We start from the raw sequence: 24,028 nt of genomic DNA, 5'->3' as shown, positions 1-24,028 counted from the left end.
TAATAAATGATTAAAAGGCTTCAACATAAAAAAAAAACACTATATGCCACAATCAACACTTCCAAGGGTCCAGAGAGAACCACCTTTTGCAGGGAAACTAACAATGGAGAATCTGTAAAATGGTTTGACATACATTCAGAATCTGTTAGAAGATTAAATGAAAATTTAAATTATATATCCAAATGTACAGATAGAGGAAATCAGTTGATCAAGTACACATTGATAAATGGATTAAAAAAAAATCGAAAAACTATTCCCTTTATAATTTTGCACATCATTACTGAAAGCAGAAAACAGATATCAGTGATAACTATTTACAAAGTTCACACCGCTCAATTGATTAACACCAATTTGACTGAGATGCTGAAAAATATGTTTTCAATTATTAGAACTGTGAAGAATAATACGGAATGCTTTCTATTTTAGGCACTTTGATTAGTTAATTTGACTGTTCACAAAGATAAAAATATTTATGTGAGCATAATTGACAGAGAAGCGTACTATTTGTCACATATATGAGCATTAAAAATGCTGATTTTGCATTGTATGTATATATATGAGTTTCAAATTTTGCCTCCAAAATTAGAACATTGAAAGCGCTTTTATGTATTTATTTTATCTCGTTAAATTCGAAACTATATGATTTTATTTTTATTCATCCATTTCAGATAACGCCAACAAAACAAATTTATGGCGTTCCTTTTTTCACAGGATTAATTATATGATAACTTCATAAGAATTATCTTTAATTGTAGACATAAAACATACTTTTCTTAACCTACAGTAACAAGGGATAATATAAAAGTGCTGAACGATTCATTGAAAAAGTAAGTACATATGGTATATGTGAGGGAATTTATGTAGTATAACTATTTTATAAATATGAATTTTCCACGTTTCTATGTTTTGTTCTGAACATTTTTATAATTTATGTTATTATTTCTTAATTAATAGTCGGATATTGAAAGGCTTCACTTTTGTAAGTTTAAATACTGACAAATGCATACATTTTATATTCCAATTACTAATAGTACCTAGATTTTCTGGGACTCACACATGTATCAGTTTATACGACAAAAGGTTTGGGTTTTTTTTCAATTCTCTTCGACTTCCCTTATTGAATTGGCTCCTCATTATAGAACTAATTCGAGTCCTTCGTGCGTGTCTTATAAACATGCAAAACGTACAGCTGAATTAAAGACATGATACAATATTCTGACTTATTTATTTTTTGAGTGAACTGATATGGCTATTATCTTTAACTTTACTTTTCTTAAATTTCTGAGGAATAATTAAGAAATCCCGAGTCTTATAGTTTTTGTCACAATTGCACATCTTACCGTCTCACCTGTTATTTCATTTTAAAATAACCACGTGAATTAGATTGATAAAAAAAAAGACGAGTGAAAGGCACCTCAACATATCTCAATACCGTATTCGTTATGTATGACAACAATATTCGAATAAATAAAAAAAAATAGATCTGTTGGCATGGTGTCAATTAAAAACATTAGAAAAATTTTATGTCCAAACATAAGGAAAAAAATCCGTTGTGTCACAGTAGTGTACTTCTACAAATAAGATTTCACAAAAGGTAATGCTAGTAAGGGAATGAAGGAAAGCTTTTATTATTTTGCTGATCAAACCTCAAATGACATGTTTCAAAGTATCAAACCAGAAAATTCATAACAACAGAAACTAAATGTGTTTTTGACACACATATTTTTCAACGGCTCTTTGTTAAAATTCTTTCTGTTTTGCATTTTATTTTAAAATTTAAACTTTCATCTCGATCTCATTTCGCCTTTATCTTATAAAGAATTAATAATAATTTTCAATCAAAGAATTTATAATATCCGGCCGCTACAAAATTTCATTTTGTAAACATAGACGTAGATTCATGAAGAATCAATGATAATTTAAAGTGAACTCAAGTTGTTGTATTTTTTAACAGTTGTTGTCTTTTAATCTTTTTATTTTTTACAATGGAGTTGGGTTGTTTTCAACTTAGGAGTTTTAATATTCCTTTGGTACATGTATCTTTCGCATCTCTGTTGGTTATATCTTAATCGCCGAATCTACGAATGGGGACAATTCAAAAAAAATTTAAATATTTTTTGACATTATGAAAATACTAATATACTCGGACTTCAGTAGTTTTAGTGATCTACTTTGTTTTTAAGTGACATTTGTATACTAAAAGTATGTACAAAACGAAGAAAACAACCTTGAGAAATCATTGCCAAATGTTCACCCTTTAGTGATTGCTTTAGAGTTCTGTAGTTACCTTGCAAATGTTTTTTATAAACCACTACCATACGTTATCTTAAACTCGAACGTGTGTCTTCGATACTAATTCATTTAAAAAAAATGTTTGTTATTAAAAAATTGTTACCTGATGACAGCGATTCTTTCTTAACATTGAATATGACGTAATAACTTAAATAACGTCACAACTAAAATCCCTAACAACAGAACCAAAATCGGAAACGTTACGGTATTTCTGTTTCTCTTTTTAAAATTGTTGATTTGAAAAAAAAATTATAGACTTCGTCCCCATTCACAGGTAATTCCTGCCTCATATTTTTATTTCAATATATAGATATATGAAGTGATTCGGTTTATTTCTTGTGGCATATAGTTCACTGTATAAAATATTTGATTTCTACCAGTAAGCAATTTAATTACAATGCATGACATATTGCTGCTGGACTCTTATATAATTATAATCTTTTACAATGTCTCTTCTAGAGATGTCCGGTGATTATAAACTCGCCTACAAAAAGAATAGAGTAAGAATTGTTGGAGGGTTGGCTAATCCTGATGAAGTTGCCGGTCTCCTTTTCCAGTCAGGAATTTTTAATGACGAAATGCACGAAACTGTTAAAGTAAGTAAATAGAAAATACCAGTTCATAGCAAATACGAGTAATCAAATATATAATTAAACAAAAACCTGCATTGATCATGGAAATTTTGTTAGTAGAATTTGAAAACAAAATCTTAGCTGTTAAGGAGCTTCTCTAAAAACTAATTCAAAAGAGTGATTTGAGAAATGAAAACATATTAAACATAAACTCTTTTCCATGTCGTAACTTTTATATCGATGAGCAGTTATATTAAATTATACACTTCACAATTAAAACACGTTTAATCGGGAAAAAAATAGGGTCTTTCCGCCCTTACTTTAACGTCGATTGTCAATTGGTGTAAATCTAAGTATAGTGCTTTTGTAATGTTTCTGTTAATTTCTTTCGTCGTGCTTTTTATGGTAAATGAAAGAAAATGCCTCTCATATGTCAACAAGATACCGTGATTCACACAATCGGGCAAACAAGACAATTTGAAAGTCTGGACAGAAAATCTTTTTTTCTCTATGTGTTTTAATTAGACTTACGTTTTCATTGAGTAAGATATGATTTTAACTGTGAAAAAAGGCTGTCACCGATGTTTATTTTGGTTTTTTTTATTGACTATTAATCAAAATAAGTTTTCGCTTGATATGTAATTCAATACTGTAATTGAGGAGACGTCGAAAGTTTTTTCAATTTCTTGTTCGTTATAATTGGTTTTCAGGTCATCTGTAACGCCACTTTCAGGGTTTTGGTAAGCACTTTCAATGAATAGATTTTGTTCTTCTTAAAACAAAATTTATTCATATATTGGTTATCACTGTGTAACGGGTTCACCCAAGATTCAAAATTAAATAAAAAAGATTCGTTAGTTCCAGTCAACTTTTAAAAAAAATACAAGATCTAAACACATCTTTCTATCTTATGTCATGTCTTAATTACATTGTATTCTTTAATTAAATGTTATATTGGTGCTGACTCGCGTTACAAATCTACAATACAAAGACCATGCACATAAACATAAAAATAATGAAATTATGTTTGACTGTTGTTTGAAAAACACGTTATTTCATTATTTCATTATTCTTTACTTGTATAACCTAGCATCTTTATAAGTTTGAAAATGGGGAAAAAATAGAGGTACTTAAGCCTCAGAGTGTTCTGTTTGTCAACTTATAATAAAAGGTATAACAAAAGTACAAAGAATACAAAAACGGAAGTACTTAAAACTAGCATAATCAAACGATAAACGTTATTAACCAACATAGTGAAAAGAAAACCCAGGTCGCAGATCTGACTTGGTAAAGGCATCTGCTAAACTTTATGATCGGTTAATTCTGGAAACATTTTCAATGACATAATATGGGGAAAATGTTACTTTAGCTTTAGGGTCATTTTCATGTTGTATATATGCATTAGATGTTCTTTCATCAAGAAAAACGTGGCATTCAAGCACATGTGTCATATTACAACTTGTGATTGTCCCGAACCTGTTTGATTTCTGCATACCATGTTCAATTGAAACATCTACGTTTTCAACTAAGTTTTGAGGATTGACCGTGTCATTTGATAGATAGGTATTTGACTCATTCCGAATATCTCACTTTGATATAATATACCATGATATGACGAGAAAGCTGGGAGGAATAAGGACATAATGTAAATTTGTGAAGCATACATTTATATAGATTAGAACGTTGATTTACCCGTTTGAATGGTTTTACACTAATAATTTTGGGGCCCTTTATAGCTTGTTGTTCGGTGTGAGCCAAGGCTCCGTGTTGAAGGCCGTACTTTAACCTATAATGGTTTACTTTTTAAATTGTTATTTGGATGGAGAGTTGTCTCATTGGCACTCACACCACATCTTCCTATATCTAATTAATAAAGACGAAAACTTATTTTGAAGTATACATGTAAGTGGTACATTTAAAATACGATTTTGACCACCTCATTTGGTTAACTACATTTGTGATCAAATTTGAGGAAAAATGTAAAATCAATCAACTTTGTATTACACGAAATATCATGTGTCATGGAATAAACGAAAGACATACAAAAATCTAGACTAAAAGTTTTTAGCTTATTCTTCTTACTTATATTCATGGATTTCCATTACTCCAGCAAATAGATGAAAATGAACAGAAAACGAGAAAGATTTTAGATCTTTTATCCTATCGAGGAAAGAATGGTTTAGCCGCTCTCCATCAAGCTTTTCTTGATACTAGCAACAAGGAACTTGCTAAAGGTCTTGCACCTTATGTACTAGCCGTTGCAGAAGGAGACAACAAAACGGAACCGAAAGGTGAGTATATAATAGCTTTTAAATAGTTATCAGAAGTACCAGGATTATGATTAAGTACGCCAGACGCGCGTTTCGTCTTCATATCAAAATAATTATAAAGCCAAACAATAAAATGTAATACATTAAAAGTCTTATTCAAAACTAATTAGGTTTTACATGAAACCTTTAACAAAATTGTTGCTAATGTCAATACAATGATATTATATACAGGTTTACTGCTTATATCTCAAACCACTGCAAAGTTTTCTCCTTTTCGCAGAACTGTTTTTCGTCAGAGTTCAGGAAATACGATGTATTTTAGACTAGTTGAGTTGCCTAACTGATAAGCTAAAAATATATTATGAAACCTTTCACCAATTTCGCTCTTACTTTTCCTTTTTCCCATCAAAACTGTTGTACATGGATCAGAAATAAGGCTCAACAAAATAAATTGAGTGCTTGGTAACATGTACAACTTTAATTGAGTCGAAATATTACAAATCAACTGCTAAACGAAATATGTATCAGAGAAAATAAACACTTCCATTGTAGGGTTCCTTTCTAGTTATAACACATCTGACCATCTACTTCTCTCTGGGCGTATACAAAAAATAAAAATGCAATGCAAAATACTATAAATTAAATTACAGATCATCGCACTAGTGACAATAGCAATGTTACTCATATACAGTCATGTTGTTCTTTTTAAAGACATTTTGGATTTTGATGACTCTGAACAACACTGTCGAATTTAGAAATGTGAAACGAAAGGAAGGCTAAACAAACGTATGTGCGGTTATAGATCAGACATTAACCTCAATGATAACGACATTCTTTACCAGCATTTTTATCAGCCCGATTATTCCCCCGTTTTATGACAGTTTGCATTATCGAAAAAATATACCATTGCACTAACAATTCTTATCTTGCAAGGCCTCTCCGTAGCTAAAAAGAGAAATACTGGATAAGACAATTGGGAACTGCGACACCATATGGTTGCAATGACAACATTGATGGTAGATGTATTATTTCTAGTTCTTCGTGTAGCTCGGTGAATGTGATGAATATTTTCAACTCTACTCCTCGACGTAGGCGCAGTCATGGTCATCGTCATTATACATCACCTACTCTGCATGATGTCTCTTTTAATGACTTGCTGCCAAACAAAAGCTGTTATGTATTCATTACATTCACACAAAACTTTAATCATTTCCACTTTCAAAACTTCATTCTCTGTTTAATAAGTGGTTGGAAACCACGGTTACAAACCTTCATTTTGACCTATATAAACTTACAGCTATAATTTCGGATATTGCAAGTCACAGACTTTTCAAACCAGTTCGCATTGGAAAAGATGACAAAGAGAAAATATTTTTTCTTAATCTTTCCTTTGCAAACAAAGGTCTCGATGGCGTCAACTTAGTCTGCATAAGTGTCCTTACAAACAACGGTATATTGCTGGGTCTTCCAACTGCTCCACGAAACCTCTTTATAAATTATTGAAATCTATTTTATCAGCAATCATAGACGGGCTACAACGTTATTGTGAAACTGCCTAGTCTAGAGGTGGCGTGAATCAGATATGAATACTTAAAAAATCTAAATATCTTTTAGAGTACACATAGAATCTAACTCTCTTTCATCTTGTAATAGTATTAAAAAAATACTTTTCTACACTTTACACGAGTATTCCACATTCCAAGACAAATTGAAAGAGTTGGTATCGCTTTGTTTCATAAAAAAAGAATGGCCATCATAGATACAAGCATCTTATCTTAGGAAGGGATAAATCCTACTTTGTAAAGGATCACTCTGGTTCAAACAAAACATTCTCTGAAACTGACATTATCAAGATGCTTGAATTCTTGATTGACAAAATATGTTTTACGTTCGGAGAACGTGTTTTTCAACTACTATTGGCATTCCAATGGGAACGAATTGTACCCCTCTTCTTGCAGTCTTGTTTTTTTATTATTATGAGGCAGATTTCATACAGGAACTTCGTAGGAAGAAAGATAAGAAGTTAGCAATATCATTTAACTCTACTTATCTCTATATAGATGACGTTCTGTCACTAAATAATTTAAACATTTGGTGACTATATTGAACGCCTCTATCCCATCGAACTAGAGATAAAGGATACATTAGATGCAGTTAAGTCGGTCTCATATCTTTACTCACATCTAGAATTCAAAATGAGGGTCGGTTGAAAACAAAACTTTACGACAAAAGAGATGATTTCAGCTTCTCTAATTGTGAAATATTCATTTCTAAGTGGTAACATTCCAGCAGCACCTGCATACGGTGTTTATATACTCCAAATTGATACGATATTTCCGTGCTTGCATTTTTCTCATGATTTTCCTGATAGAGGAATGCTGCTCACAAGGAAACTATTAAAGCATAAATTCCAAATGGTGAAGTTGAAATCATCCCTTCGTAAATTTTACGAACGCCATCAAGAGTTGGTTGACCGTTATGGAATAACCGTTTCACAAATGATATCGAATATGTTTTTTACGTCGTAACTACAATCCCCTTCCTTTTCATGAATGTCACCTACCGAATAAGACTGTTTACATGATTTGTTATAACATAGGCATTATGAGGGGTGACACATATGGAGCAAGATCCACTTAAACCGTTCCGGAGCACCTGATATCACCCCTAGTTTTTAGTGTTGCTTATTCTTTAGTTTCTATGTTGTGTCATATGTTCTATTGTTCGTCTGTTTGTCTTCTTTCATTTTTAGCCAGGCGTTGTCGGTTTATTTCTGATATATGAGTTTGACTGCATGTCTCTCGGGTATCTTTCGTCCCCAATTTCAAACGATAATATTGATGTCAATAAAGTTATTGACACATATTTTTAACTCTTTTTTTCTATTAACTTGTATTTTATCAAATATATTTAGTTTATGTTAACTAAATTACAAGTTATTCATATAGTAAGTGCATAATGAAAGAAAATTTCTGCAATATTCTGTTCAAGTTAAATTTTAGACGTAGTTAATCTTTTCAATTTCATAATTGGTGATTCCCAATGCAATCAGGGGGTGAAAAAATTAAATACAAAAAAAAATCGTCATGTAATATATTTGGTATTAGCAACTGTCCTTGGTGAGTTAGGAATAGTTATAACATATTAATGCATTTTTGCTTTATTAATTATGTTTAGTAATTAGTTGCTTTTTTTCATCACAAATGGTCATAGCTATGCAAACCCATAGCCTACATATACATGTGACGGAAAACAGATATAGGTAAAATGATTTGCGTCCCGGATATATTGATTGAATAAAAATGAAGCGATTATGAAAACAACATCATTACTATGTCTTCCAAAACACCGTCTTTAATCTTATTAAAACTGTAAATTATCTACATATTTGGTATTGTGACAATTATGATATAACACGCTGTTTACTTTTAATGTTCATTCAAGACTGGCCTCCGAGCAAGGAACAGAAAAAGGCTATGCTGAATGATCCGATTAAGAAGATAACAGATACAAAAAGTCCTTTGTTTGTTCATGAATACGGACAAGAGGTAAGACAAAGTAAATGCTAGAAGAACATTATTTATTTCCTTACCCTCATATTTTTAACAATTTTATTAAAGTTGAAATCATTTTTTCTTTATTGATCTTTAACCGTTGGACAAGTTCAAACCATTCTTGGTGGTTAACTTTATAAACATGTGACAGATGAATTTACAAAAATGCTCCAAATTTTCTTTTACATAGAAATGAAAGCATGAAGCACAGAAGCTATTATCAAATGCATATCATTTAGATATGCCCCTTGATTAACTAATTATATTCATATTTTGGATGTGTTAGATCAGGTAAACTTTTAAATGTTCATCTGGTAATCCCAATCACACAGAGAGGACTGCCAAATTTAGGAAATTTAATTGTATCTGACACATTTTGAATGACTTGTTAATTCACATCTTAACAAACTCCTGAATTTAATTGTATAATACATCATTTAATAAATGTTTTAGCCGATTGAATTTCTCAGAATTGTCATCGTTGATTATTATGTCGCACTTAACTATGCCACCTTTTATGTTGATGGTAGCCTTTGACGACAATGAACGTTGACGTTTTGTAAGAAATTACCTAGAAGGTCAAACTAAGTAGTGTTTGTCTTAGTCAAAATAAATGTGTGGCGTAATACGTAACCATCATTCACCTTGCTCGGAAACTTGCGATTTAATTATTATAGATAGTATTTTCATTTGTGAATGTCTCTTAGCAAGATATCATAATCAAACGTTCGTCTTTCGATGATATTGTAGCCAAGACTCTTCTATTCAACCCATTTTGATGTATAATTTACTGCAGTTGAATATCAATTACACTCGAAAATGATAAATCGGCACGGAATATGTGCTCAATTTGTTTTGAATATAGTCAAAACTGAAGGCTAAGTCATCAACGTGTATTTATATCCCAAATTGAGAATGCATAATATAGTATCATCGTAAAAACGTGCTATTGGTAACACTTTTTAAAAAAAAATTCTTGCATATTTTGCAGTACGTATACACGATTCAGAGAGAGACCCGAGGAAAGGTTTTCATTATCAACAATGTTAAATTTAATAGGCCGATGGCAAATCGACCAGCCTCTACAATGGATGCCGAGAATTTGACCAAACTGTTCGAGGAACTCCACTTTACAGTGCTAAGAAAAGACGATTTAACAGCACAAGTAAGATATGAATAAAAGTGTGATAGTTAAAACCAAGAACAAAACGAAAACCAGTGGTCTCAAAAATACATTATGAGGAGCATTAGATTACCATTATTGTATGGAGGCAGTTTATAAAGTTTACATTTAATTTCATAGATCACCATTTTGAAAATAGAAATATCAAACGGGAATACATCATTATTATTTTGTTAAATCATAAACAATATGTCAACGTGTTTGTTCCTTTTTTATATAAATATCGTAAAGAAAAGGTATCCACAAGGAACTATTTTGAATTAGCGCCTCTTATTGATTGACACAATTTGTAGATCGCTTAAATTGTTAGATTGCACATAGAGCTGTTAAGTGAAATTTTCATTCCAAATATCACGTTTCCGTACGGATCACCAAATTAAAATGAGATTTGAACACTGCCAAGTCTGTTATAAATTGATGAAGGTCAAAATTAAATTCGAATAAAATTAGTCTCCCACACAAATATTTCGTAGTTCTTGGCATTTACTGGCTATTTCTAAGATATTACAATTCTTCCAAAATATATGCATTTGTTTTTGGAATTTTGGATCCTCAATGCTCTTCAACTTTGTACTTATGAAGACGAAACGCGCGTCTGGCGGACTAAATTATAATCCTGTTACCTTTGATAACTATTTACACAACTAGGTCGATGCCCCTGCTGGTGGATGTTTCGTCCCCGAGGGTATCACCAGCCCAGTAGTCCACACTTCGGTGTTGACATGAATATCAATAATGTGGTCATTTTTATAAATTTCCTGTTTACAAAACTTTGAATTTTTCGAAAAACTAAGGATTTACTTATGCCAGGCATAGATTCCCTTATCCGTATTTGGCAAACTTTTTAGAATTTTGAATCCTCAATGCTCTTCAACTTTGTACTTGTTTGGCTTTATTAATATTTTGATTTGTGCGTCACTGATGAATCTTATGTAGACGAAACGCGATTTTGGCGTACTAAATATAATCCTGGTACCTTTGATAACTATTTTCTGTCTTTTTGGGGTGGTTTAATTGATCGACTCATTCTATTTTTTTTCATTTATGTGGAGAAACTGTCCCTATAGATGAAAAAAACATAGAATGAGTCACTCATTTCCCTCATCATCACTCAATTTCATGCCATCGCGCATTTTCCTGACATCACTTGTGTCCAGAACCTCTCGTTCCCTTTACTGGACTCTTACAGTTTTGAGGATGTTTTTGAATTACACTAGTCTGAATTATAGTGTTTTATTCATTGGGTAGTGATGTGCAAGTAAACAGTCACATTCAATTATTTAACCTTAGTCAAAATTTATTATTATTTTTCTAATTATTATTAAACTGTTTTATTTTTGGGGTGTTTAGATACGCATCCTCTATTTTTATTACTCTACCGTTGTCAAATATGACATATTATACCAGCTTAGATCGGTGAGTGCTGTTTAATGGGAATGTGTGTACACGCAGCTGTTGTAACATCTTAACGGTCGACATTTTGGAATTCTAGAGTTGTGCCAGTTCATTTCGCAAATTACTAATTCTTATTTAGGCATATCTTTGAGTATTTGCGTCGTTATTTGGAAATTGTAGAATTGTTCTAGCGTTAATATATATATATATATGAATTTCGGGTAAAACTGTTTCACCGTTTTATTTTATAGAATTCAAGATTGTTTTATTTTTGTAATCGGAAAAGATTTATATGATTGATTTTACATCGTGATCCTACTGATGACGGATATCTTTTATCCGAATTTTTTAGAATTTAGGTAAAGGAAGATGTGGTATGAGTGCCAATGAGACAACTCTTCATCCAAATAAAAAAATAAATAAGAGTAAACCATTATAAGTCAAGGTACGGCCTTCGATACGGAGCCTTGGCTAACACCGAACAACAAGCTATAAAGGGCCCCAAAATTACAAGTGTTAAACCCTTCAAACGGAAAAACCAACGGTCGTATCTATATAAAAAAAAACGAGAAACGAGAACATGTATAAACTACATAAGCAAAGGACAACTACTGTACATCAGATTCCTGGCTTAGAACAGGTGCAAACATTTACAGCGGGATTAAACGTTTGAATGGTACCAAACCGTATCCCTTTTACTGAGATAATAACATCATAACATAGAAAAACACACGATAAAATATCAATTGGAAGTCTTAACTCAATCAAATAAAGTAAATTAACACACTATGAACGAATAAATTTGAGATGCGATACCTGAATGCCTATGCATTTTTTCATCTTATTGTTATTTTTTTGGTGATGTTGTACCCTTTTAGACTGGTTATATAATATATTTTGTTGTGTACAATATCATAATTATATGACCCATCGCCCTGTAAGGTTATCGTTTGTTATCATTCAGTCATTTTATATATGGTTATATGCCTTTGTTACTCAAGACAATTTAGGCCTCAACCAAATTATTGTGGTCGTTACATGTAACAAGTTAACATTGTGTCATTAATTCACGAAAACTAAATAGATTGAAATATAACAATAAACAATAAAGGAGGAAACTAAATCATTTTCATTATATTTTATGGCTTTTAAAAATTCGAATGATAACTAAATATGATATAATCTTTTTTAATAATTCCTGACAAAAAATGAGTAAAAGATAATGGTTTTATGGATAACGTTTATTATAGGATATGAAATCGTTTCTGATGAAAGAGGCTCAACAACTAGATAAGGAGGATTGTGCGGAATGTGCTATTTTAATAGTAATGAGCCACGGCAGCGGGACAAAGGTGTTTGGAGTTGATGGCTTGGCAGTTGAACTGAAATCTTTAACAGATTGTTTTTCAACTGCAAATTGTGAATGTTTATATGGAAAACCAAGACTCGTTTTTGTTCAAGCATGTCGATCTTGTAAGTTAAAAAACTTGCTGTTAGACTTTATTATAATACTCAATTCTATCTAATATTTTACTAGATGTAGTCCAATGTTGTACATTTCAAGCATTTCTGATGTTATTTGCTTTAATAGAAATTATTCTATAGAAAATCATTCAAGTTTAAAAATCAATATCAAGAGTACATTCAAAACTCATTAGTCAAAGAAAAGGGATAACATCATGGTAAAATATAAACGAAAATATAACTTTTCAAAACACTACACTGTTACATGTAATAACTCTTGTTTGATGCTGCCACAATTGTTTGCAGGAGGACGGGATTGTGGTTGCGACAATTTGAGAATATTATCTTTGACACACATATTCTATTGGTTAACAAAGTCGTGACGGCATCTGTAAAATATTTAAAATGATGTCTTTAACTTGACCCTCATTGAACCTTTGCTTTCTTGTAAGCCTTATTTAAAGAAATGTAAGGGAAAAAATCAAACTTTTGAGGTAGTTGTATTGTGAAACAACACGACTTTAAAAGAAAATGTAAATTGTTTGATCCCAGATTGAAATCAAGCAAGACAATAACAACTAACACTTAGATAAAACAAAACAACTAAAACCTGTATCCATTTAAGATATTAGCATTGAACATATTGCACAAAATATATACTGAGCCAAAAAAGTTTAGCAACACTTTTTTTTTATAATTTTTTTTTTGTTGTTTTTTGAAAAAAATATTTCAACATCATTGATATTATCCTAAGTTTTACCTGTAATTTAAAACAGTCGTACTTTTTTCCTGCTGATTGATTTTGCGCCATGTCAGCTTTGCACGTGTAAATGATGTTTTACCTTCTGTACCTGCTCTTTTAAAACGATATTAAAAATTTCTTTTTCACTAACGTTCAGAAACACGCCATTGGTAAGAAAAACACAAACACCTTTGAAAAAATTGCATGGGGCGTCAACTAGGCCTCCTCGAAAATGACAGTCAGAAAGGTCTTGAAATGGTTGATGCCGGAATGAGGGTTTCTGACATCATGGCTCGATTTAATGTGCAAAAGGCAACAGTTTAGAGACTAACAAACAGATATCGACAAATTACAACTGCACAAGATAGGTCGATATCTCGTAGACAAAAAAAAACTAACGTCAAGGGTGGAGCGCTTCCTTCGCTTTAAATCAACACGTGACAATTTTTTTCCGGCTAAAAAAGTAGTGCATTGACTAAGGGAAGCTGCTGATGTGCCTGACAATCCTCCTTTGGGGCACTTAGGGCATGGCTGAGAAATTGATTTTGAGGAACACTATACTCATTTACGCATTTTGAACCTCCCGCGCTCCATACAAAGAAAATCCTAATGAATGTGAGTGATTAACATTCATGTTGCTTCTGACATATCATAATTCCTTTTTTTTATTATTAAAATTATATGTTGTTATCATTTTGTAATAAAAAAAAATTCACATTTTTGTTGCTAAACTTTTTTGGCTCAGTATAGATTAAAGCAAATAACAACTAATGCATACTAATGTTCAACAAGACTAACTAGCCTTGAATAAGATTATAATGTTTAGAGACCGGGTGCTTGATTCATTCAAAGTGTTAACTCATGTATGTGTAATATGCTGATGAGTTGCATAAAAAAGATCGTACATCATTGTACAATTTGTATAAACCATACAACTTGTATACAACATTTATCAAATTAACAATGAGGTGTTCGTATAAAGTTTTAACCATAGAATCTAAAACAACGCCACTCCGCAAATTGTCTAGTGTCATATAATTGATCCTCTAAATGAATTCTCTCCTTCCATTCATTTTGTTAGTATAGTTTTTTCTAACCAGATGAACTCTTAATGACGATATCGATCAAATTCAAAAGTAACGTTACTTTTTATAATTACTGGATTATAAACGTCTATACGCCATTTAATCTCCGGAAGTACCATCAACATTGCAATCAATGAAACAAGTCTTCTTTGTTTGTTCATTTCAAGGTGTGTTAATAATTAACAGTAGTTGAAATTCTATATATCTCTCATTAGCATGCACACGACATAAACAGATATTTCCGATAACATAATCAATATCCTCAACATTTTGGAAAACATATTAGAATATCTTAAAATGTTCATAGGACACATGTGGAAGACCCGAAAAAAAAATCTGTGATAAACATGATGTTTGCACTTTTCTATTGCTAACTTTCCAATATTCAACAATAACATACCATCTATCCCTTCGTATGTGGTTAACAAACCTCAATGTATACATTACTATCGTTGATGTTCACACCACTATACGGATTTTAGAAATAAGGGTTTCTTCACACAAAAACTAAAGGATGGAATCAACACAGCATGATATTTATGGTCACAATCACGGATTGGTTGACCGATACAAAATATAAGAGTGTAATCATATAATACATGCTTATCGATGTCTTCGATCTTAATATACCAACAAGTGTCCTTTTCCGATTGATTCATTTTGAATGAGTGTGTAGTCGTTGTACAGGTGATGCATGTATAACAGGATACGATTTCCCTGTCAACTCACACATTCTCTTCTTTTAAAGTGCATGCAAATCCCTCAGTGTCTTGTTTAAACATTTTGCTCGGATTCATGCGATTTCAACATCGATAAACCTGTGTTGTCTCTTAATAGTTATCAAAGGTACCAGGATTATAATTTGATACGCCAGACGCACGTTTCGTCTACGTAAGACTCACCAGTGACGCTCAGATCAAAACTAAATACTATTCAACTGTTTATTACTGTACTGATTTATTGAAATTTTAAGAATTACATCTATAATGAATGTTTTATAATATATTTTAAAACAAAATAGACGACAAGAATGACGTAACAGAAAAATTCAAACAAATGACGACAGAACCACAAGATGAAATGGATGCAGAACCATCGAAAACTGAAGTCAAGGAGAATAAATCACCTAAATGTACATTCCCTGATCACCCATCAGCAGATTTCTTAATAGCATATGCTACACCAGAAGGTAATAAATATATTTAAGATATGTTAAGATGTGTTAATAAATATATTTAAGATATGTTAAGATATGTTAATAAATATATTTAAGATATGTTAAGATATGTTAACAGGTTTTTTTATCTGATTTTAATTTAAAAAAACATTTTAACGATGAAATAAATACATTAGAATATCGGCATTCACCTGAATCAGACACTTTTCCTTTTCTGATGCATCTGTTAAATAAATAAATTCTACCATTTCCGTCACTGGAAATTATGTGATATGGACAAACAATAAGTAGAACAATCTTAAAAACAAGGTGGACCAAACCAAAAGAATATTGAAAGTCATCAGTCGAAAAAGACTTAAAAATTCAATGGTATAATAACTACTAAAAGAAAAATTATCGTATACAAAATACAACATAGAAAACTTTACTGAGCAACTATAAATCAATTAAATGGTGCTAAAAAAGATTAAGTAATCTTACCCCTATGGTATGTATAGCTAGCTTTATCAAGTGATTGTCCAGTTTGCATTAACAGATGGTTAACTAACCTTTATACAACGTTAAGAGATTACAAAGTGTGCATTCCAACGGTTGTGTAAATAGTATTATTACGGGAATGCAGTTTTCTATATAAAACTTCACCAAGAACTCTTACGGACAAGAGATAAATAATCAATGGTGGATAATGATAATGACAAATTTGAAATGTTTCAGCATTGGCATTTAAAAGACTAGATGTGTATATTTGCAACAATAGTCAACTGACTTTTAATACAAGGACAAATGTTACGAAACATTGAAAAGTTTTTGCATCCTTGCGGAACTCGACAAGCAGACTCAAATATGAAACAAGACATAAACAGAGAACTTTCCACACAAAAAAAGGACATTTTTAAAAGGACAATTGTTTTTTTATTGTTTTGTGATTTTAAATTTCTTAGAGTCCATGTATGGAAACAAAAAATGAATCTATTTTATGAAAAAATATATATCGAAAACGAAAAAAAGCAAGTAAGAAGTTAAATGTATGTAAAGCGTATAAATATGAGATTTACATCTTAATCTTGTGAGGAAATGTTGTTTTGTTTTATGAATAACAAGTCTGCTACAAATAAGTATGCACACTTTTGAATATTGCGTTTATTTCCCTATTATAAGACCACACAACAACCATAGACTTAATAAAAAAATCAGAGGTCGCCACACGGTGTTTACCAATAATCAGTTCTCAATAACTGAAGCATACAGTTACCTATATACCTACAAAGTCATGAATAAACAAATAAAATCTCTCCTTGATACGTTATCAACCCGTATGGCAGCACACATATACTAGTACCCAACTTAATTTAGATATAATTGAACAGTTCCTAGTTGAGGGTAAAAGTACATGGTTATGCAACTCTCATGCATACCCTTTAGTTACTGATCAGCGATGTGACAAAGCATTTCCTGGATTAATGATCCATCACATCAATTAAATGTTAAATATTAATGATTTTAACTTGAGAATTAAATTGATAAATTTTCCATCTTGTAGGGTATTATACTGAACGACTTTAGAAACGCAACACTCATTTTGTTGATTTTTTTTACCAAATCTTGTTTGATTTTCTTGTAACTTCTTTTCATGCTTATCATACTTCTTTCTCCTTACCAAAAAATAAAAAGCTGAGTTACCTGTGGTTATTGAACATACCGAATTTTTGAAGTCGTACGAATTTCTTAAAGCGAAATTTTGGACCCATGAAATATTGTTTCAGGTTTGTTTGCTTTGTGAAACAGTTCTTCAAATCCCTTGCCTCACTTAATTCAGTTTAAAAATGTTGCATTTCCATTTTGCCAAGACTGAGAAATAAAAAAACTGAATTAACCCTTACGAATACTGCAAAAATGAAAACATAAACGTGCTGCAACCATACTTTATGACTTCAAAAACTCGTCTTACTGTCCTTCCGACAACGATACAAGAAGACAAGATTTGTTGCTGGCCGTCAATGAACAGATCAACGTGTAGTGACAATGAAACGTCAACATAATGTGAATATGCAACGTCATTTGCAAGACCTGTTTACGGCCGCAACGTCAACTGCTAATTAAATTGCCGAGTGCCATTGAGTACAGATTCATGCCATAAATGTTTCCCATCTACTGAATTGCCAAAGAATCGACTGAAGGAAAACCTTTAACGCCCTTATGTTCCAAACGCATAATTGCCAAAACCAATTAACGGGTTGAACAAATGCAAAATCAGAAGGTGTAAAACAGAACCTAAAACATGTCAGACAGAATTTGTTGCCCTTTCTGACAATCATTTTGGCGTTTGTAACAGGCAGTCATCGCTTTTGACGGTGACACATTCAAAAATATCACAAAAATAATCTAGTGTTGCGTTTCTAAAGTCGGTCAGTATATATGCAATACTATTATAATGATAGTTATTATTATTATTCTTGTTATTATTATTATTATTATTATTATTAGTAGTATTAGTATTATTCTTATTATTATTAAAGGTACAAAAGCATGGCTTCACGATGACGTTGGATCCTGGTTTATGAATGCCATTGTATGGACATTCAAATATCATGCGCATGAAGAGGAATTACACCATTTGCTAATCAGGGTATGTTGTATGTGTACTAGTATGAAAGATAGATAATACCACCAATTAAAAATATTATAATAAAACAGCACTGTCTATGAAATAAATGAGCATCCTTAAACATAAATTTAGTGTCACATTAGATTGTAAACAGACAAATATTTGGTTATAGCAATGAGACAGCAATCATATATATCAATAGTGCCAAAAAACGACGTTTTGGATTTAGCAGCTGACAATAGTAGACGAATATAGGTACATATATACGATATTATGTTTGTATAATTCGTAATGTATACACATTTGGAATTAATGTAACAGAAATTAGAACAATTTAACTTCAAAACCACGTTCATGTGAAGACATAACCATGCACGTTAAGTACAAGGAAACGAGCAATATCGATGATATTTTTTGTATCATTCCTTACGTCATGACCGTCGTGACCGTGTTCACAAACACGAGATTATTTTTGGTGTTAGTGTTTCCTTACTAGCAACTGCATAGAAAAGTCATATTTTTTATCGTTATTTAGGATTGCATCAAAAGTTAAATCACAAAAATACTGAACTTAGAGGAAAATCAATTCGGAAAGTCCATAATCACATGGCAAAATCAAATAACAAAACGCATCAAAAACGAATGGACAAGAACTGTCATATTCCTGACTTGGAACAGGCATTTTCAAATGTAAAAAATGGTGGATTAAACCTGGTTTTATAGCTCTAACCGACTCACTTTGATGACAGTCTCATCAAATTCTAAACCATTCTTTAGTATTTTGCAAATTTCCACAATGGTGTTGTAAAAATTATCTTTCTGGATGTTTTATGCTCCTTTTATGAGAGTTGCTACGCCAAAAGCCATAGCCTCAAACAAAATTAATTTATTCAGCAGAATTACAACTTTTTCTAAAAAAACAACAATATAAATTATTTTCAAGACACATGATCAGCCGAAGGTGTCAATCAGATGTTTATTGTAAATATTCTGAATTGTTCAGTCAAAACCTCCTTTTATTTTGAAATATTGATTGTGCCTATAATATTTTTACAGTGCAGTCTATATTCTTTATAAATCACAAAAATGTCAGTACTCACCTTAAAAGCCAATAAAACCTTTAAACAGACTAATAAAGAAGGGGTATAGTTACAATACTGTTGTCAGGTTATTAAAGATTGCATATGTTGGCTTTAAAATTGATTCACTTATAGTGTATTTGCATGGGAATTAAACATATTTATTCTAAACCTAGATGTTGGCATGACACGGGTTATGTTCTTCTCATATATTTGTTGATGGTTTAATACTTAACCCCTAACGGGATTGTGCTTGATATTCATATGATGAAGACATAATCTTTCAATCAGTTTAATTGAGGTCTGGAGCTGGCAGTTTAGTAACTGCTGAAGTCTTTTGTTAATTTATGTATTAGTGTCAATTTGTTTGCTTTCTTTTGTTGCCTTTTCTGACATCGGACTCGGACTTTTCTTAAACTGAGTATTACAATGTGTATTGTTGTGCGGTTGTGGTTTTTTTTTTCGTTTTCTTACTACGTTGGCTAGAGGTATAGTAGGAGGGTTGAGATCTAAAAAAACATGTTAAATCCTGGTACCTTTGATAACTATTTACACCACTGGGTCGATGCCACTGCTGGTGGACGTTTCGTCCCCGAGGGTATCACCAGCCCAGTAGTCAGCACTTCGGTGTTGATATGAATATCAATTATGTGGTCATTTTAAAAAAATTCCTGAATATAAAACTTTGAATTTTTGAAAAACTAAGGATTTTCTTATCCCAGGAATATATTACCTTATCCGTATTTGGCACAACTTTTTTGGAATTTCGGATCCTCAAAGCTCTTCAACTTCGTATTTGTTTGGCTGTATAAATATTTTGATATGAGCGTCACTGATGAGTCTTATGTAGACGAAACGCGCGTCTGGCGTACTAAATTATAATCCTGGTACCTTTGATAACTATTTACACCACTGGGTCGATGCCACTGCTGGTGGACGTTTCGTCCCCGAGGGTATCACCAACCCAGTAGTCAGCACTTCGGTGTTGACATGAATATCAATTGTGTGGTCATTTTTATAAATTTCCTGAATATGAAACTTTGAATTTTTGAAAAACTAAGGATTTTCTTATCCCAGGAATAGACTACCTTAGCCGTATTTGGCACAACGTTTTTGGAATTTTGGATCCTCAATGCTCTTCAACTTTGTATTTGTTTGGCTTTATAAATATTTTGATATGAGCGTCACTGATGAGTCTTATGTAGACGAAACGCGCGTCTGGCGTACTAAATTATAATCCTGGTACCTTTGATAACTATTTACACCACTGGGTCGATGCCACTGCTGGTAGACGTTTGGTCCCCGAGGGTATCACCAGCCCAGTAGTCAGCACTTCGGCGTTGACATGAATATCAATTATGTGGTCATTTTTATAAATTTCCTGAATATAAAACTTTGAATTTTCGAAAAACTAACGATTTTCTTATCCATGGAATAGATTACCTTAGCCGTTTTTGGCACAACATTTTTGGAATTTTGGATCCTCAATGCTCTTCAACTTCGTATTTGTTTGGCTTTATAAATATTTTGATATGAGCGTCACTGATGAGTCTTATGTAGACGAAACGCGCGTCTGGCGTAATAAATTATAATCCTGGTACCTGTGATAACTATTTACACCACTAGGTCGATGCCACTGCTGGTGGACGTTTCGTCCCCGAGGGTATCACCAGCCCAGTAGTCAGCACTTTGGTGTTGACTTGAATATCAATTATGTGGTCATTTTTATAAATTTCCTGAATATAAAACTTTGAATTTTCGAAAAACTTAGGATTTTCTTATCCCAGGAATAGATTACCTTAGCCGTATTTGGCACAACTGTTTTGGAATTTTGGATCCTCAATGCTCTTCAACTTCGTATTTGTTTGGCTATATAAATATTTTGATATGAGCGTCACTGATGAGTCTGATGTAGACGAAACGCGCGTCTGGTGTACTAAATTATAATCCTGGTACCTTTGATAACTATTAACCCCGCCGCATGTTTGCGCCTGTCCCAAGTCAGTTTTCACGATTATATCCAGTTATTATTGATGTTCAAACTACCCATTACACCTGTGTTATTTGTCACATATGTTTTGCCTTTAAAACCAAAGATGTAGATTTGAACGGACATGTTCTTTTTGTCCAATTGCAATAATCACAATCTCGTCGTTTTTATACAATTATGACATTCAAAATATAAAAGTTTCCAGCTTAATTTATAAAATTTAAACTTGAGAAAGGAAATGGGGAATGTGTCAAAGCGACAACAACCCGACCATAGTAAATTACTTTACAAATGTTTTTAAAAACATTTCCAAACAGTGTTTATTATGTTGACTTTTGTTATCGTCAATATAAAACTATAGCATGCTGCTGTATTATCTCTCCCTCTGTTGAGGCATATGTTAAAAGATTTCATATCGGATGTGCTACATTTTGCGTCCGACATCCGTAAACTTTTCACTTTTGAACTTCTACGTGAGAACCACTAAAATGGATCAATATATTTAACTGCTATTTTTCTCTTTTGTTGAAGAATATGATAAAAAGATCATAGCAGATGTATTATCAGCCCTATGAAAAGATGATGTTTTGATATCCCGTATTAAGCTTGTTAAGAAATCTGCGATACATTCTATGTTATAGAACATTTCTATATAAAAATGCAAATTATAGAATGTTTATAATTGTTTATGATTTGACACAATTGCTAAAACTATTTTCTATTCACTCAATTAGTTGCCTTATAGACATGATAAACTAAATTAATGATATAAGGGATTTAACAAGGATTTTGCTGTAAATTTATTAATATCTGTATTTTTGGATTAAATGTCTTTATTTTTGTAAAAAGGTAAACCGATTAGTTGGAAAGGGATCTACACTAAAGAAAGAAATGACTGTTGCTGAAGTGAAATCCAATCTCAGGAAAAAGTTCTTCTTTTTCCCAGGAATACATAGCAAAGAGCCAACACTTTTTCAATAGAAAACTAAGTATTTAATGCTTTCAGATTGTGATTGTGACGTCAACAATACGTTTATGCAATGAAAATAAATATCATATCTTGAAAACAATATATTTTGTAAAATATCACAATGAACAGGTTCTTCCTTATAGAGATTGTTGTTGATGACAACGTATGACTGTGATTATTTGGTCATAAAGCTTCTCATATACATGAGTAATCAATTATCAATTGCTTTAAAATATTTGGTTTTGCGATTTTCTGACAAATGTAAATACAGTAAAGCGCTCATTTTTGCTAATGTGCTTCGTCTTTGTGCCTTGTTGTGTTTCTTTGATACATATGACGTGGCTCTGTACTTCTACATCCCGTTGTTGTGCTAATATATAACAGTTTTGTATTCTTATCTTTCGTTTTGATAATGTGCTTTGTCTATATAAAATTGAGAAAGGAAATTGGGAATGTGTCAAAGCGACAACAACCCGACCATAGAGTATACAACAGCCATGCCTTTTTATGTTTCTTTGATACATACATGACGTGGCTCTATACTGGTACATCCCGTCATTGTGTTTTTGTAATGTAATCAATTTGTTAATAATTTCTTTAATGTTTGCTAACATGCTTGGTTTATATACTATTTTGTGCTGCTTTGTTACATATTGTTTTGTTTTTATATTGATGAAGATTATTACTTATTGTTTTGTTTTATATTGATGAAGATAATTACACAATGTTGACTGGTTTACCCCTATTTTGGACATTTCTATGGAACTCCATGACTGCCTTATGTTAATGATCAGCATTATATGCAGTGCTCACAACATTATATGCAGGGCTCACACCATTATATGCAGTGCTCACACCATTATATGCAGTGCTCACAACATTATATTAAGTGCTCACAACATTATATTAAGTGCTCACAACATTATACGCAGTGGTCCAAACATTATATGCAGTGGTCACAACATTATATGAAGTGGTCACAATATTATATGAAGTGCTCACAACATTATATGAAGTGGTCACAACATTATACGTTTTTTGTTGTATGATGAGATTAGTGTATGATGAGATTGGTGTATGATGAGATCATTCGGTAAACTTCGTTTTTTAGCGGATATTACCGAATCCATAATTGGTAAATTACGGTAGTGCCCAGCAAACAAATTTAAACAGTTATTAAAGTCATGTTATCATAAGGCAGTATACAATATTTAAAACTGATTGAAATAAGTAAGGAAAAGATGAAACTAAGAGGTGAATGATTGAAGTAGTTCTGTTCGTCGTAGGAGATACGAATGGCAAAATGTAAGTTAAATAATAAAATGTTTATTTAATGAAATATCGAAGGAAAATTTGTATGATATATTCCTCGAGTTCATTTCCTACTGAAGAACTTTAGCAAGTAGGTGCCACTTTATAGTACGTACTCAGTTTTAATAAGCTTAATTACCTTTTAAATAAAACAGTCATCTTTCTATAACAAATAAGTGCCATATGACGCTAGCTTATATATGTCATGATAGAGTCATTTTTGGCATCGATTTTCAGAATTTGGCATTTTTACATGAATAAGTATCTAACAGATATGGCAAATGCAGTTTAAAGCATTTCATTGTGTGTTTAACATAACTTTACATCAATTATTCTATT

The 24,028-nt window shown here is 31.9% G+C and overlaps 1 protein-coding gene across 1 annotated transcript; it reads left to right on the top strand.

Annotated features, from left to right (window-relative positions):
* The first annotated feature begins 752 nt into the window (after positions 1-752).
* LOC134708402 (caspase-3-like) lies at positions 753-23,043 on the top strand. The gene is made up of 9 exons (XM_063568903.1): positions 753-827; positions 2,752-2,888; positions 4,975-5,155; positions 8,579-8,682; positions 9,680-9,853; positions 12,517-12,739; positions 15,579-15,746; positions 18,251-18,360; positions 22,258-23,043. Exons 2-9 carry the CDS (start codon positions 2,754-2,756, stop codon positions 22,387-22,389), a joined length of 1,227 nt encoding a protein of 408 aa, XP_063424973.1. The 5' UTR covers positions 753-827; positions 2,752-2,753; the 3' UTR covers positions 22,390-23,043.
* Positions 23,044-24,028: the final 985 nt, after the last annotated feature.

This window comes from Mytilus trossulus, chromosome 1 (genome assembly GCF_036588685.1).
Source record: "Mytilus trossulus isolate FHL-02 chromosome 1, PNRI_Mtr1.1.1.hap1, whole genome shotgun sequence".
NCBI classification, from domain to species: Eukaryota; Metazoa; Mollusca; class Bivalvia; order Mytilida; family Mytilidae; genus Mytilus; species Mytilus trossulus.
The sequence above is the reverse complement of the archived record's forward strand: the minus strand, read 5'-3'. Positions and strand labels throughout refer to the sequence as shown.

Coding starts and splice junctions, on each gene's coding strand:
- LOC134708402 (XM_063568903.1), top strand. CDS start 2,754: ATGTCCGGTGATTATAAACTCGCCTACAAAAAGAATAGAGTAAGAATT. Junction 2,889..4,974: donor AAATGCACGAAACTGTTAAA/GTAAGTAAATAG, acceptor CCATTACTCCAG/CAAATAGATGAAAATGAACA. Junction 5,156..8,578: donor CAACAAAACGGAACCGAAAG/GTGAGTATATAA, acceptor TGTTCATTCAAG/ACTGGCCTCCGAGCAAGGAA.